The sequence below is a fragment of the Pan troglodytes genome, chromosome 1 (assembly GCF_028858775.2).
Source record: "Pan troglodytes isolate AG18354 chromosome 1, NHGRI_mPanTro3-v2.0_pri, whole genome shotgun sequence".
In the NCBI taxonomy this organism is placed as follows: domain Eukaryota; kingdom Metazoa; phylum Chordata; class Mammalia; order Primates; family Hominidae; genus Pan; species Pan troglodytes.
The window spans coordinates 43,057,040-43,074,103 of NC_072398.2; the positions used below are offsets into that span (position 1 = coordinate 43,057,040).

Consider the following 17,064-nt stretch of genomic DNA (forward strand, 5'->3'; position numbering starts at 1 on the left):
GCCTTTCCAAGCAGCCAGGCATGTGCTGCCCTCCGGATTCATTAACAGGGTTTCTTGGGGTCAGAGGAGGCGCCAAGGCCCCGAGAGAAGCCAAGCCCCAGAGGACCCCCAAGTTCTCCCCGCAGACTCATATTCCTCTTGTAGGTGGGAAAGGGACGGAGAGGTGGAGGGGGAACGCCCTGTTCCACACGCTGTATTTACTCTGGGCATGGCTAATGACTCCAGGGCCTTATCATTCGGCCCTCAGACTGGGCTGGGCAGGTCTGAGAGTTAGGGAAAGTCCGTTCCCACTGCCCTCGGGGAGAGAAGAAAGGAGGGGGCAAGGGAGAAGCTGCTGGTCGGACTCATAATGAAAACGCTCCTTCTTTTGCTGCTGGTGCTCCTGGAGCTGGGAGAGGCCCAAGGATCCCTTCACAGGTGAGAAGACGTCCCCGCACTGTGTTCAGCTGGGTAGTCCCATGCCCTGCAACTCAGGGCTGCTCGGGGGTAGGAAAGCTGATGGGGAGGTGAAGAGGAGGAGAAGCTGAGGGCTTGCGTCAATGCATGGAAGAGACTTATCCAGTGGCCGCCTGTGTATGGCCTTAATCTCCAGTCCTCAACAAGTCATCCTCCTGCCTCCACCTCCACGGAGGTGCCTTCCCAAGTCCCAGGGGTCTTCTTGTGTTGCAAAAGAGCAGGAACCTGCAGTTGTGGTTTGTAGCTCAAAGCGCCCCAGGACTTCCCCAGGGGACTGACCGTCACTGTCCCCAAGAGTTTTCTGTCCCTTTAAATCAGCCCTTTGTGATGTTCATGTAAAACTGTAGACCGCCCCACATCTCCCATTTTCCTAGATCTCAAAGACCTCAGCTCCAGGAGGGGAGCCATTTCCACTCTAAGATTCTAAGACTCTATAGGGCAGAGATGAGGCCGGGCAGGCTGAGTGGCAGAGAGGACGCTGATCCCACCTGTATCCTGCGTGCTGTCTTGCAGATCCCCCCCCCACCCCATCTTCTCTAGTTGGCCCCTGAGAAAATGGGACGAGAATGGGGGGAAGAGGGAGGCAGAAGTACATCTCCTGCTTACATGGGGGTTTGTCTCCAGGGTGCCCCTCAGGAGGCATCCGTCCCTCAAGAAGAAGCTGCGGGCACGGAGCCAGCTCTCTGAGTTCTGGAAATCCCATAATTTGGACATGATCCAGTTCACCGAGTCCTGCTCAATGGACCAGAGTGCCAAGGAACCCCTCATCAACTACTTGGATGTGAGGCCTCCTGGGGTCAGGGCTGGGGAGAGGTGGGAGCGGGAGGAAGGCCCAGCATTAGGGCATGGCCAGTGCCACATCAGTAGCACTGAAGGCCATTGTGGATTTCTTCACTTGGATGATGATCCATGGGGACTGATTCCCTGGGTCCCCATGGAGTTGGCTAAGCAGGCCCCCATGTACCCAAATGTCAGAGTTCTCTGCAGAAGGAAAGGGCTGGGAGTGAAAGCATCATCCCACACTGAAGGCCCCTGCTTCTGCTCTCAGCTGGGCAGCTTACTGGCTGTGTACCCTTAGGCAAGTTACTTAACCTCTCCCAGCCCCAGTTCCCTGGTCTGTAAAACAGATGGTTCTTCCTCCACTGCCTCTCCTACAATGTATTTATAAGAATCAGGTTAGTGCAAGTAAAATCAAATGAAGTAGCCAGAGGCTTGGTTTGATTTCCTCCCTCATGGCCATTTCTCTGCTCCTTTTACCTTTTATTTTCCAGCGTTGCCACTTCCTAGGCTCTGTAAACTCCAGTCTGTATTACCCCAGGCTCTGGCCCCTGGGAGCTTTCCCCTGGCTTCCTGGTGAGCACCCTTGTCCCTCCCCACCACCCACACCCTCTTTCCTTCTCACTCTTCCTTGCAGATGGAATACTTCGGCACTATCTCCATTGGCTCCCCACCACAGAACTTCACTGTCATCTTCGACACTGGCTCCTCCAACCTCTGGGTCCCCTCTGTGTACTGCACTAGCCCAGCCTGCAGTAAGTGGGGCCAGGAGCACCAGCAGAGAATGTCTGGGGGCTAGTCCTGGGAGGCCAAGCCTGGTACTCTGGGGAAGGGGGGCTTAGGTTCCAGAAACTGGCCATCCCTGCCACACCAGCTTCCACTCTCCATTCTTTGAGTCAGCCGTGGAACTGCTTATAGCAGAGATAGAGCAAAGCCAAGGAAGAACTAAAGTGTGGCTGCTGTCCAAGATAGCAACTTTCATACTGATCAGAATTAATAGAAAGAAAGCCATTGAAAGGAGAAATCTTTGACATAATGACTCACTTCCTTTGGAACACCCAAAGGAATGTAGGGGAAGTTTAATTTAATTGGTTATTTCTGAGCAGGGAGGTGAGTCGGGTTCTAGTGTAGATAGTCTGCTTGTTTCAAGGAGGCTTGGTAGCCTTATCTCCTGGTGCACACAGGTGGGGCTGGTGGGGCACAATGGCATGGGTGGGTCCATTTGTCCAGAGGTAACTCAGAAGTTTCAGTGAGGACTGGAAAAGAAGAGCTACAGAAAGATGTCTTGTTCGATACAGGACAAGTCCCAGAGACAGAATGTCTCTGGAAACCCCAAGGCTAGAGATGTCCATCGGTTGGGAGAAAAGTTGGGAGTAATTTCCTGGGGCAATTGTTTATCCCTGAGTTTCTTTTGAAGCCAACCTCTGACCCACAATGGGTGGCAGGGACTGTGGCTGGCGCCTGATAAATGACACTTATCTTGGTGTGCCTCATGAGGTCATTGTGGACAATCAGGTTTGCTCAGGGATAGCTATTTGGTCCCCAGTTAGGCCACATCTGTAGCTAGAGGGAAATGTAGTTGCTCATTAGGGAGGGGCATCACCAGGCTTCTAGGGGCCCCCACTCAGTGTTGAGAGCTGAGGGAAGAGACCCTGCCGCTGTGGGGCTGGGTGGCATTAGGGCAGGGATGCAGCCAGTGAGCCGATGGCATAAGCAAGAGCAGTGCACTTCTTTCCAGAGACGCACAGCAGGTTCCAGCCTTCCCAGTCCAGCACATACAGCCAGCCGGGTCAATCTTTCTCCATTCAGTATGGAACCGGGAGCTTGTCCGGGATCATTGGAGCCGACCAAGTCTCTGTGAGTGCAAGTCCTTCATTTTTTCTCTCTTGGACAGAAACTTGGGAGACTTATTCAGAGGTCTTACATTTCAAATCTGCCTCAGGAATGGGTGGAAACAGGGGTTAGCACTAACTTCTAGGAGAAAGGGCAAGCAACACTCCCCACCTGAGATGGTGGCAGTGGGTCAGTCTCCACAGCACGCTGGGCCCTGGGGGAGAGCAGCACAGGGGGACTCTGGCAGGAAGCAGTGCCCAGTGCACAAAGCCTGGTGGCAGGGTGCACAGCTGGATCTCCAGTCTCTAGGGCATTGAGGAGATAAAACCAGGTCTCCGTCTTGAAGGATAAAGAAGTCCACACCAGGGGGAGAGATTTGGACTCAGTAACATAAGGGGGCAAGGTCTGAAATGGGAGTCCAACCACAGAGGCAAGGCAGAAGCCCAGTTGTCCAAAGGCCAAGGTCCAAACTGAACTCAGTGCTGAGCTCATGAGCTGTTCCTCAAACTCCCTCTGACCTCTGACCCTCTGACTCCCTCTGAAGTCCTATGGGTCCTAGAACTATGGGAATCAGACAAATGTGGGGACAGAGAGCCAGGTACTTTTTCAGGCTTATAGACAGCAATATATGCCTGGGCCTTGGGAGAAAGAGAGGTTGACCTACTCCTGGTGAACGTTGGTCCATGGGGTATTCCTGAGGCCAGCAGGGCACAGCCTTCATCAACATCCCTTAGAGTGGGTGGAGTAGGACATATTATCAACTGAAAAAATGCCAGAAGCAGAAAAACACCATCTATGTAAAAATATCATACAGATAAAACAATGTACTGTATTTTCTATTGGAACTATGTATGCGTGTGTATACACACATTACATATATAATATATAATATCCATATATGAATATATGTAATATACAGTATATTTGTATATATAATATATATCCATCTGTATATATTATATAGATACAATATGTAACATATTAAAGTATATAATTGCATAATTATATCATATAATACATGTTATATATTATATAATTAATATAATATGTAATACATTACATTAATATATGTTATATAATATATAATATATTATAGAATATAATTGATATAATGTATTATATTAATAATATAGTATGTGTTATATAATATATTAATATGTTGTATGTAATAATATATTACATAATATATTATATTAATCTATTATATAATAGATTAACCTATTATATAATATATTAACATAATATATTACATAATATGTTAATCTATTATATAATAGATTAACACAACATATATATAATGTGTATATATTATGTTATATATAAGATTCTGTATATATTATGACATATACATATATATTATATATCTAATTACATATAATATATATATAAAAGTAAAAATGACTATTTTGAAGGCTACATCCCTAACTGATCATCACAATAACCTCTGAGATGCAGGGAAGGGACTGAAATTAGCATAGAAAGGGGAATTCAAACCTATAGCTTGTCACGTATCTGTTGGCTCACCTGGCTGGTGTAGGGCAGCAGCCAAGCCCATAGCAATGTCAGCTGCATTGCTCCTTCCCTCAGTTTTTCTGGCTCCAGGACCAGGTGTGCACTTACCTCTAACAAATCATCAGCTTTTGCTGCATAACATCCCCATCATTGAGGCTGGAGACTTGGGGACAGTGAGAGAACAATGTGGGTTCCAGTCCACCCTCACCCTCATGGGTTCCAACTGGCCCTTTTTCTCCCACTTGACATCTATCTTCCCTTTCTGCTGTGCAAACTGTAGACTGCTGCTGCAGCATCAGGACAGAAACAATATCCTAAAGTACACTGTTTAAGTAGCACCCACAGTTGCATATAATCAATATCTATATCCACATCATTATAGCTATATCTATAATCTATAGTACCTCCTGATGGTTCTGCTTCTCTTATCAAACCCTGACTGACATAATAAAGATATGACATGTGAAAATTTGTAGATGAAGCTGATGCAGCCCTTAAAGGGACCATTTAGCCTAAAATGCATGTGTTGTTAATAGAAATGCTAATGATCAATTATCTAAGCTCCTATTTCAAGAAATGAATAACAAGAAAATGAGCAAACCGTAAACAAACAATAGCAAATCAAACCCAAAGAAATCAAAAGGAAGGAAATAATAAAGAGTAGAATGGGACACTAATGAAATAGAGAAATCACACAGTACAGAAAATTAACAAAGCCAAGAATGAACTCTTTGCAAAGAGTAATAAAATTGGTTAGCCTCTCACATGACTAAATAAGAAAAAAGAAAGAAAATACAACTTAACAATGTTAGAAATGAGAAAGAGAACATTAGTAAAGTTATCAAGAATAATTTTATATGGATAAATTTTACAATTTTCAAAAAATCAGCAAATGCCTTGAGAAATACAGCATACCAAAACTGATGCAAAAACAAAAAATAGAAAATGTGAATCTTTTAAAGATATACTCTGTTATTAAAAAATCTTTCCACAAAGAAAACTCCACGAAGAAAAGCCTCACTGATAAATTCTCTCAACACTAAAAAAAATCAGTCTTTCACAAACTCTTCCAGATATTTGACAAAGTAAAAACACTTTATAACTCATTTTATGAAACCAGCATAACTTTAATAATGAAACTTGAAAAGGACATTATAACAAAAGAAAATATAAAATTACAGACCAATCTTTCTCTCATGAATATAGATGCGAAAGTTCTAAATGAAATACTAGCAAATAAAATCTTTTGGTATATAAAAAGATCATACCAAGCGTCATCTTTCCAGGAATTTATCATTTAACAGAATAAAAGGAGAAAAATCATATGACCAATATGATTATATTAGTAGGTTAATAACATTCAATATCTATTCATGACTTCAAGAAAAACTCTTAGCAAACTAGGAGTAGAAAGTAACTCCCTTAATCTGATAAAAATGAAGGGCTTCATCTAAAAGAAGCCCACAGCAAACTTTATACTTAATGGTGAATTGTCGAGAGACTTCTCCATAAGATCAAGAATGAGACAAGGACACTCAATTTCACCACTTCTATTCAACATTGTACTGAAAATCCTAGCCAGTGCAACAAGGCAAGAAAAAAGAAATAAAGAACATTAAGATGGAAAAGGAAGAAATAACTCTGTCAATATTAATGTATGACAAGATTCTATAAGTAGAAAATCCAAAAATATCTACAGAAAGGATATTGGGATTAATATGTGAACTTAGCAAAGTTGCTGGATATGAGGTCAACATAAAAAAAATCATCTGGGGCCAGGCACGGTGGCTCACGCCTGTAATCCCAGCACTTTGGGAGGCCGAGGCAGGTGGATCATGAGGTCAGGAGTTTGAGACCAGCCTGACCAACATTTCTCTACTAAAAATACAAAAATTAGCCAGGCGTGGTGGCACACGCCTGTAGTCCCAGCTACTCAGGAGGCTGAGGCAGAAGAATTGCTTGAACCCAGGAGGTGGAGGTTGCAGTGAGCCAAGATCATGCCATGGCACTCCAGCCTGGGTGACACAGTGAGACTCTGTCTCAAAGAAAATCATTTGGATTTATATATACAGGTTATGGATCCTTATCCCAAATGCTTGGGACCGGAAGCCTTTTAGATTTCAAATTTTTTCAGATTTTGAAATATTTGCATTATACTTACCAGTTTAGTATCCCAAATCTGAAAATCCATAATCTGTAATGCTCCAATGAGCATTTTCTTTGAGCCTCATGTTGGCACTCAAAAAGTTTTGGATTTTGAAGCACTTCAGTTTCAGATTTTCAGATTTGTGATGCTCAACCTGTAGCAAGTAAAACAAATGGCAAATAGATTTTTAATGACACTATTTATAATACTATCAAAACCATCAGCTACTTTGATGTAAATTTAACAAAAATGTGCGAGAACTCTACTCTGATAATAGCAAACATTACTAAATAAAAGTAAAAGGCTTGCATAAAAATCACAAACATTAATGAATAAAATTAAAAGAAGACCTGTATTGAAAACTAAACCATGCTCATAGATTGAATGACTCTGTTTCATTAAAAAGTCAAATTTTTTCAAATTGGTCTATACAACCAATTTTATTCCAATCAAAACTACAGCACTTTTTCTTAGACATTAGCAAACTGATTCTAACATTTATATGGATATGTAATACATCAATACAATCTTGCTGAAGAAAAACACTGGTAAATATTAAGATTTATTATAAAGTTACAGTAATGTAGACGTGTGGTGTTGGCACAGAATTTTAAAAATAAACAAATGTAACAGAACAGAAAATACAAAACTATCAACACAGTCATCTGACTTGCGTTGAACAAGACACTGCAGTATGTGGAGGAAATGATGGTATATTTATTAAATAGTGCCAGGTCATATGAATATCCAGAAGAAAAAAATAAATCTTAACTCCTACCTTACACATTATCACATTTCATATAGGTTCCAGATCGCAATGTGAAAAGTAAACAATAAAGCTTTTAGAAGAAAACATGAGAAAATGTTTTCATGACCTTAAGGTAGGCAAAATTTTCTGAAACAAGTTACAAAAAAACAGTGTACAATAAGCACATGATGAGTGACAGAAGCCAGATACCAAAGAGTTCATATGGGATGATTCCATTTATATAAAATCCAAAAAATAGGCAAAACCAATATATGTTATTAGAAGTCAGGAGACTGGCTCTTCTTGAGGAGGGGCGCAATGATTGGCAGGTGCATGAGGGCTTCTGAGGTTTGGAATGTCCTGTTTTTTGGGAATATAGCAAGCATCTTTGTGCTCATTTAGTCAAGGAAAGTTGGGAAGGAGAAGCATTAGCTTCAAGACAGAGGAAAATCCAGGAGTCAAACCCTTTGCCAGCAATCCCCTGTGCCATTCTCCTGTGGGCTTTCTCCTACCAGGTGGAAGGACTAACCGTGGTTGGCCAGCAGTTTGGAGAAAGTGTCACAGAGCCAGGCCAGACCTTTGTGGATGCAGAGTTTGATGGAATTCTGGGCCTGGGATACCCCTCCTTGGCTGTGGGAGGAGTGACTCCAGTATTTGACAACATGATGGCTCAGAACCTGGTGGACTTGCCGATGTTTTCTGTCTACATGAGCAGGTAAGGCCCATCAAGTCTGTGAGGTTAAAGTCAGTTATAACTACAGGGAGACAACACATACACTTGACTTAGCAGTCAAAAGACCTGGTTTAGGTAGCTTGGTCCATTACCAGCTGTGTGATCTTAGTCAAAACATTTAACCTCTCTGAATATTGAGGAAATGGGATTTGCTTCATCAAGTAGCTGTAAAAACACTTTGTAAACTCTACCACACTGGCTTAAATTTAAGGAATCTCTGGGATTGGTTCTTCATTGATGCTGTCACTAAATATCAAGCTCCTATTATATGCTGATTATGATGCTCACACTGGGGACCCAGTGAAACAAGAAAGACAGTACCTGCAGGAGGAGGAGGCAGAAAAAAATGAAAAGCTGACAATAAAATAATTGCATGCTGATGGATGAATAAATAAAATGTGGCATATCCAAATAATCAAATATTATTCAGCCTTAAAAAGGAAGAAAATTCTGAGACATGCTACAACATAGAAGAAACTTGAGGACATAATGCTAAGTGAAATAAGCTAGTCACAAAAAGACAAATACTGTATGATTCCACTTAGGTGAGGTACCTAGACTAGTCAAATTCATAGGCAGAAAGTAGACTGCCAGTTGCCAGAGCCTGGGGAGGGGAAGTGAGGAATTCTTAAACCGTTGTTGATGGCCTAATGGGTATAAAGTTCCAGTTCTGTAAAATGAAAGGTCTGGATTTTACAACAGTGTGAACATACTTAACACTACTGAATTGTAGACTCAAAAATGGGTAAGATAGTACATTTTATGTTACATATTTTTACAACAATTTTTTAAAATTGCACATTGTTTTTGGAAAAGGTCATGAGGCTCACCTGTTTCTAGGCACTCTTGCCCGGCATCCTTGGAGGGTCATCTCCTCTTCCTCCTTACACAGGAAGGTGATTTCTGACCTTGCTGACTTTTTCCAGCTCAGACCTGGCCTGCGTTCACACTGTTTCAGCATAAGCCCATTCCTCTCATTCCCCTCTCCCACATGGAGGGTCCTGGATTTTCCCTATCAAGCTATGTTTCCTCTCCAGCATGACGGCACTCAGGACCAGGCCTAGGCAGAGCTGTGAGTAAGAGAGGCAAGTTGTCTAGACACCTCTGCTTCCCCTTGCAGAACTTCCTTCTCCCGTCGCCTGGGAAAAGTGGGCTGTAATGGAGAATATCAAGGCTTGGCAGTCAGACTGACCTGGATTTGAATCCTGCCACTTACATTGCTTCATCTCACTGAGGCTCAGTTTCTTCCACGGACCACTAGGTTGATGTGAGTTAAATAAGTTTAGATAGATAAAATCCCCACTACACAGCCTTGCACCAAGGTAATCAACAAATGTGAGTTCCTTTCCCCACTCCCTCTGTAAAACCACTGTCCTAAAATTCCTACAGGTATTCACTTCTCTCCCTCTTTACCACCCTGATTTCAGTTTTGTATCTTTCTGATCCTTTTCCTCCTCAAAATGAATCTGTCTTAGGTCCTATTTCTCCAGAATCCTGCTAGGTTCCAGAACATAATCTGAGAAATCAATACCAATGAAAATAAGTTTTCAGGCTCTAGTAAGTCATGATACATTCATATTAGCCTCTTTGCCTTAACATAAGGAGTGAATAACACAAAAACGCCAGGCACTGTCACAACCATAGTGGGGAAGATACTTTGGGAAAAGGTGTCTTTGGGGGTTGCTTCAAGTCACACGGTGTATACCCACCCAGGATGGTCCTGGCCTTGGTTCTGAATGACAGACCTGCTGGCCCCATTTCCCACCTCCTTAACCTTTTTATCCAAGAAGCAGAAACACATTCACAAATGGTCAAGGGGAGTTGTTTCTAACCTTGTGTCAAAAAGGCCCGGACCAATTCACTTGCAGTAGTCAGAGTCCCGGTCTCAAAGCCCAGACTGATGTTTCTGCCTACCTGCATGCTTGGCATGAGATCAAGAAGCAAAGGGTCCTAGCTGAGGCTCACCCCTAGAGTTTTGCAGTGGCCCTTCCTGGACAGTTTGTCTTTCTCTCCACGTAGTAACCCAGAAGGTGGTGCGGGGAGCGAGCTGATTTTCGGAGGCTACGACCACTCCCATTTCTCTGGGAGCCTGAATTGGGTCCCAGTCACCAAGCAAGCTTACTGGCAGATTGCACTGGATAAGTGAGTATTCCCCATGAAGTAGTGACAGTACTAGGGGTAAACTGAAAAGAGGCACAACTCAAACCGAATTAACTGAAAAACCACTGGTCACTAGCAGAGGATGCCAGAAGCTTACTGTGGTTGGAGGTATGGAGGTGCTGAGCAAGTGTGCAGGAAGGGACCTCTGTAACCAGGGCAGCAGACACAGCTTCCTTCCTTGTACACGTGGCGTGCTTTTAACTCAACAGACAGTCAATACCAGTGCACAGCCTGCTCCCCTTTGTTCTTTTAACATTAACACACAAGGCAAGGGATGAGTAACATGGGGGGTTGCACAGGTGAATTGGGCTCAGATCTTGCCCTCAAAAAACTTGTACAGAAGATGAGATGCACCCAAACCACTATCCTGTAAAATGGAAGGTGGTCAGTGCTCCAAGAGAGGTGCCACTAATGTGGTCCCGCAGACAGGCATGACCGCTTCTATCTGAACGCTCCAGTGCATCATGGAGGGGGTTACATTGAAACTGAGCCAGGAAATATATACAATATCTGGGCACGAAGCAATTGGGGAAGTGGGACTACATGCCTGCCTCATACCTAGCGCCGTGCTAGACAATGCAGGAATTGGAAAAGTGTAGTTCAAGTTTCAATTCAGCTAGGATTGAGTTCCTGCAAGGTACCAGGCATTAGGAATGCAAAAAATAAAAGGCCTCAATGCTCACTGTCTATTCAGAGTTTTTCAAACTGTAGGAATTCACCTATTTATGGGTCATGACATCATTTTAGAAGATCCTGACCTGACCAGGTGTGGTGGCTCACACCTGTAATCCCAGGACTTTGGGAGGCCGAGGCAGGAGGATCACAAGGTCAAGAGATTGAGACACCTACATTTTTTAGACGAATTGGAATACAGTAGAAAATACCAGAGTGCACTTCAATTGCATGAATGTGTGTGTGTGTGCACTGGGTCAAGAAGTAAACAGATTTCTTCCTATGGATCTCAGTAGAAAACAATTGAGGAACACTCATATGGTGGGTGGAAATCATTGATGTGCTCCAGGCATTTGAGACCCCAAAAAAGAGTGGGAGTTTCCTAGGAGCCGGGGGAGGGAAGGTGGGCCGACCACAACCCTGTCCCCTCAGCATCCAGGTGGGAGGCACTGTGATGTTCTGCTCCGAGGGCTGCCAGGCCATTGTGGACACAGGGACTTCCCTCATCACTGGCCCTTCCGACAAGATTAAGCAGCTGCAAAACGCCATTGGGGCAGCCCCCGTGGATGGAGAAGTGAGTGCCTGCCTGGGCAAGGGAGTGGTGGGGACAGGAGAGCCAGGCCTTCTCTTGGGAGGTGGCAAGGCTCTAAATGGATCCTCCGTATTGGGTTTTAGTATGCTGTGGAGTGTGCCAACCTTAACGTCATGCCGGATGTCACCTTCACCATTAACGGAGTCCCCTATACCCTCAGCCCAACTGCCTACACCCTACTGGTAAGAACTGTTTCCTTATTCTGCAGGCCACAGGGCCCTCCCCACATGCCTGCCACTTCCCCTTTTCAATCGCCTGCACTTTGCCTGCCTTTACCCTAAGCCCCGCCCCACGTTGTTCTGCTCTGATGTGGCATTCCCTCTGGGAGGGACACAGCTGCCTGTGGTGGAAAGACCACGGGGCTTGTTCTAATTTCCAGTTCTGCCATGAAGCAGTAGTGAACTTCAGGCAAGCCATTTAAGGAAATCTTCTGATATTGCCATGTAGGGCTTTTCCACTGACAAAGTTTAATCTCCTCAACCACCAGGTCAGACTGGAGCTATTACTATCTCATTTTATAGGTGAGAATATCAAGACTCAGAGAGTCAAATAAATGGTTCAAGATATGAGCTGTTTGCAGGGAGGAGTGGAGAATAAGATTATATTTGTTCTAACCTCAAATTAACATTCCTCCTCTAGCAAGAAAATGTCTTTTGTTGCAGTAAATTCTCAAGTTTGTAGGGTGAAGTAGAAAGGGAACTCCTAGACCTTTTGGACACCTATGAGCACCTCACACCACAGTTGGTCTGAATTTTCAGCATTGTAGGTATTCGGCACCACACTTCAACACACTAATTTTTTCAAGAGTCACTTACAGCATCAGGGTGACTGCATCAGAAGAGGGGTGCTAAGGTATAGACTGAGGGCTTCAGCCCTACCCCTAAGCCTCTATTAACTCCTTCCCAAAGCCACCAACAGACAATCCAAATAAAAACAAATGTTTGCTTTAAAACACAGCTTCATGGTAAGTCCCCTAAGCTCCTGCCACATAGGGATTATGGAACTGCCACTCTGAACACCACACTGAGGAACAGTGAGACATTTAGACTGAGCCCTGTTCATCAGTCCACATGCCCATCAACACCCCAGCACACCCACACTCTCACCTTCCCCCATGTGAGTTGAGTCCCTGCCCAGGTGGAAATCATTGATGTGCTCCAGGCCTGGAGAGCCCAAAAAAGAGTGGGAGTTTCCTAGAAGCCAGGGGAGGGGAGGTGCGTGGTTCTTTCCCGGTATGGTGAGTGGTTCTTTTAGAAGATCATTTTAGAAGATCATGACCTGACCGGGCATGGTGACTCACACCTGTAATCCCAGGACTTTGGGAGGCCGAGGCGGGTGGATCACAAGGTCTTGTGCTGGTTCTTTCGCAGTACAGTGCGTGGTTCTTTCCCAATCAGAGCCACCTTGATCCATCAAAACTGCTGTAAAAATTTTGACTTTTCACGTCCTTCCTCTCAAGAAGTCTCCCTGAGCCCTCTGCAAATTTTCCCACACCCTCATCAGCAACTTCAAATTTCAAATCATTGTTGGAAAGACCACACTTGCCTGGTAGAGCACGTCTTTGCCAAACTAAAAATTAGATTGGAGAAGGTGACACTCTTCTCTTGAACAAGGAATGCCTACTTGCCTCATCTAAAGGGGGTCACTCAAATGTTTGTTTCCAGAACATCAACAAGAAAATAGCAGTGGATAGGCACTAACAGAGTTCTTTCTCTCCCTTAACAAAAACTAAGCTGAGCTTCACTAGAAACTAAAGAAACCAGAATTTAAACCAAGGTCTTCTGGTGCCAACCCTTTTGCTCTTCTAGCCATGCAGCAAGGGTTTCCCAGTTGTAAAATGATGGTGACAGGGGTAGGTGGGAGTATATAACAGACGAACAGTTCTCAAAATTGTAGAACATAGACCCCAGGCCCGTAAGAATGGCCTTGTGCAGACAAACACTTTATTAAGCAACCTAGGGTAGGGACATATGAAGCAGGAGGAAGAACCCACCGACCAAAATGGTGGAACCCACCAGCTGTCCAAGGCCACCCAGTGCCAGCCACCACCACCACACAGGCAGCCTCCAGGCAGTACTACTACCTTCTTCCCCCGTATGTCATTTGCATCCTTCTTTCCAACCCACAGGACTTCGTGGATGGAATGCAGTTCTGCAGCAGCGGCTTTCAAGGACTTGACATCCACCCTCCAGCTGGGCCCCTCTGGATCCTGGGGGATGTCTTCATTCGACAGTTTTACTCAGTCTTTGACCGTGGGAATAACCGTGTGGGACTGGCCCCAGCAGTCCCCTAAGGAGGGGCCTTGTGTCTGTGCCTGCCTGTCTGACGGGCCTTGAATATGTTAGGTTGGGGCATTCTTTACACCTACAAAAAGTTATTTTCCAGAGAATGTAGCTGTTTCCAGGGTTGCAACTTGAATTAAGACCAAACAGAACATGAGAATACACACACACACACACATATACACACACACACTTCACACATACACACCACTCCCACCACCGTCATGATGGAGGAATTACGTTATACATTCATATTTTGTATTGATTTTTGATTATGAAAATCAAAAATTTTCACATTTGATTATGAAAATCTCCAAACATATGCACAAGCAGAGATCATGGTATAATAAATCCCTTTGCAACTCCACTCAGCCCTGACAACCCATCCACACACGGCCAGGCCTGTTTATCTACACTGCTGCCCACTCCTCTCTCCAGCTCCACATGCTGTACCTGGATCATTCTGAAGCAAATTCCGAGCATTACATCATTTTGTCCATAAATATTTCTAACATCCTTAAATATACAATCGGAATTCAAGCATCTCCCATTGTCCCACAAATGTTTGGCTGTTTTTATAGTTGGATTGTTTGTATTAGGATTCAAGCAAGGCCCATATATTGCATTTATTTGAAATGTCTGTAAGTCTCTTTCCATCTACAGAGTTTAGCACATTTGAACGTTGCTGGTTGAAATCCCGAGGTGTCATTTGACATGGTTCTCTGAACTTATCTTTCCTATAAAATGGTAGTTAGATCTGGAGGTCTGATTTTGTGGCAAAAATACTTCCTAGGTGGTGCTGGGTACTTCTTGTTGCATCCTGTCAGGAGGCAGATAATGCTGATGCCTCTCTATTGGTAATGTTAAGACTGCTGGGTGGGTTTGGAGTTCTTGGCTTTAATCATTCATTACAAAGTTCAGCATTTTACCTGATCGTTTCAGTGGTCATTGATGATCATTGCTGAGATCCACACTATAATTAGGGGCGGCAGAACAGGTGTTTTTCTAATTCTGCTATCCCTTTGGCATTTGTTAGTTGGAACTCTTCTATAAAAAACATAGGCCGGGTGCAGTGGCTCACGCCTGTAATCCTAGCACTTTCGGAGGCCAAGGCAGGCAGATCACGAGGTCAAGAGATGGAGACTATCCTGGCCAACATGGTTAAACCCCTTCTCTACTAAAAGTACAAAAATTAGCCAGGCATGGTGGCACACGCCTGTAGTCCCAGCTACCCAGGAAGCTGAGGCAGGAGAATCGCTTGAACCCAGGAGACAGAGGCTGCAGTGAGCCAAGATCACGCCACTGCACTTCAGCCTGGCAACAGAGCGAGACTCCTTCTCAAAATAAAAAAAAAATAATAATCTTTGGCTGGGCACGATGGCTCACGTCTGTCCCAGCACTCTGGGAAGCCAAGGAAGGAGGATTGCTTGAGCCCAGGGTGTCAAAGCTGCAGTGATCTATGACCTTGCCACTGTACTCCAATCTGGGTGATAGAGCAAGACCTTGTCTTGAAAACAAGATAAAACAAGATAAAACCTTTCCCTCAACAACCATTTGCCCAGGAAAGAAGACAATTACTTGGGGTTTTGTTTCCTTTGTTTACCAGTTTTCAGAATGAGTTGGTGCTATATTAAACACCAAAGAATTTTAAACATATTTGATGTGTTTCAACTCACCAGTTTTTTCTTTAATGCCAAATCACCCTATCTTTAGCCAGTGGGTGACCTTCAAATTAGTTCCTGTGAACTTTTCCAGCCCATCTTGCACACTTCCAGTCCCATATGTGGCATCAGCCATTGTTCCACAGAGTCCTGGTTCCTCAGTGGCCTCGGGTAATGACGTCATGTCCCTAAGACACTCACCTCTCAGAGCTGTTGGGAAGAATCAATGATCTTACCTGGGTGGAAGCACCTGGCTAAGAGTGGTAACTTCCCTTCTGATTTGGGTGTCATGCTCAGAGTAGATCACAACTACACATCTGCACACATACATTTTTTGTTTGGTTTTTACTTTTATTTTTCCTTTTTGAGGAAATTATTGCTTTTAAAGTCAATTTAGAACAGCCTGATACAAACGAGCTATGAAAGCAGTGTAGCAGAACAATTAATAACACTGGCTCCGGAGTCAGGCAGGCTTGGATTTCATTCCTAGCATCAGTTGTGGGACTTCTGCACCTCAGTTTGTTCATCTGTCAAATGGACATCATAATAGGAACTACAGTTGACCCCTGAACAACACAGGTTTGGACTTGCATGATTTCACTTATTCACAGATTTTATTTTTTCAACCAAAGGCAGATCAAAAATACAGCATTCAGCCAGTGCTGTGGCTCACACCTGTAATCCCAGCACTTTGGGAGGCTGAGGTGGGTGGATCACTTGAGGTCAGGAGTTCGAGACCAGCCCGGTCAACATGGTGAAACCCCATCTCTACTAAAAATACAAAAATTACCCGGGCATAGTGGCAGGCGCCTGTAATCCCAGCTACTCGGGAGGATGAGGCAGGAGAATTGCTTGAACCCAGGGGGTGGAGGTTGCAGTGAGCCAAGATCGTGCCACTGCACTCCAGCCTCAGCAACAGAGACTCCATCTCAAAAAAAAAAAAAATACAGTATTCTCGGGATGCAAAACCCATTTATGTGGAGGATGGACTTATCCTATATGTGGATTCTTCGGGGCCAACCGCAGGACTTGGGTGTGCTCAAATTTTAGTATACTTGGGGGTCCTGAAAGCAGTTCCCCACATATACCAAGGGACGACTGTGCTGCATGGAGTTATTGTGAGGATGCAATGACATTGCACATACGTAAACATTTACCTAGCTTACATGCCTGTGCTCATCAGGCCACAGACCTTCACTCTGCATAGGCGAGTCTCATAAAAGGCAGAAAGCCCTAGAGTAAATGCTTTATGATTTTTCATCTAAGACAAAGCACCCCAAGAGCCATGTGGGAGCCCATTGTCAGACAGCACCCCTGAGGGTTTTCGGAAGGGCCGTTTCTGTGCAAGGGCTGCCCTGGCTGTTGAATATGCTGGTCTGGTGCTGGCCAGGAGTCTGAGTAGTGGAGGCTGCAGTGTGAAAGTGATGCCTAAGCCACACAACATCGTTCAGTCTTCACAACGACCCTGCTGGTTCTGCCACAGAAATCCTTC

The 17,064-nt window shown here is 44.3% G+C and overlaps 1 protein-coding gene across 2 annotated transcripts; it reads left to right on the forward strand.

Annotated features, from left to right (window-relative positions):
- Positions 1 to 232: 232 nt before the first annotated feature.
- Positions 233 to 14,671, forward strand: CTSE (cathepsin E). Of its 2 annotated transcripts, XM_001163151.5 has the most exons (9): positions 236 to 417; positions 1,081 to 1,237; positions 1,871 to 1,988; positions 2,972 to 3,090; positions 7,988 to 8,187; positions 10,225 to 10,347; positions 11,470 to 11,611; positions 11,713 to 11,811; positions 13,758 to 14,671. In XM_001163151.5, exons 1-9 carry the CDS (start codon positions 350 to 352, stop codon positions 13,920 to 13,922), a joined length of 1,191 nt encoding a protein of 396 aa, XP_001163151.1. In that variant the 5' UTR covers positions 236 to 349; the 3' UTR covers positions 13,923 to 14,671. The 2 variants fall into 2 exon arrangements, with proteins under 2 accessions (XP_024207175.1, XP_001163151.1); XM_024351407.3 differs by lacking the exon at positions 11,470 to 11,611 and having other exon boundaries at positions 233 to 417.
- The last annotated feature ends 2,393 nt before the right edge of the window (positions 14,672 to 17,064 follow it).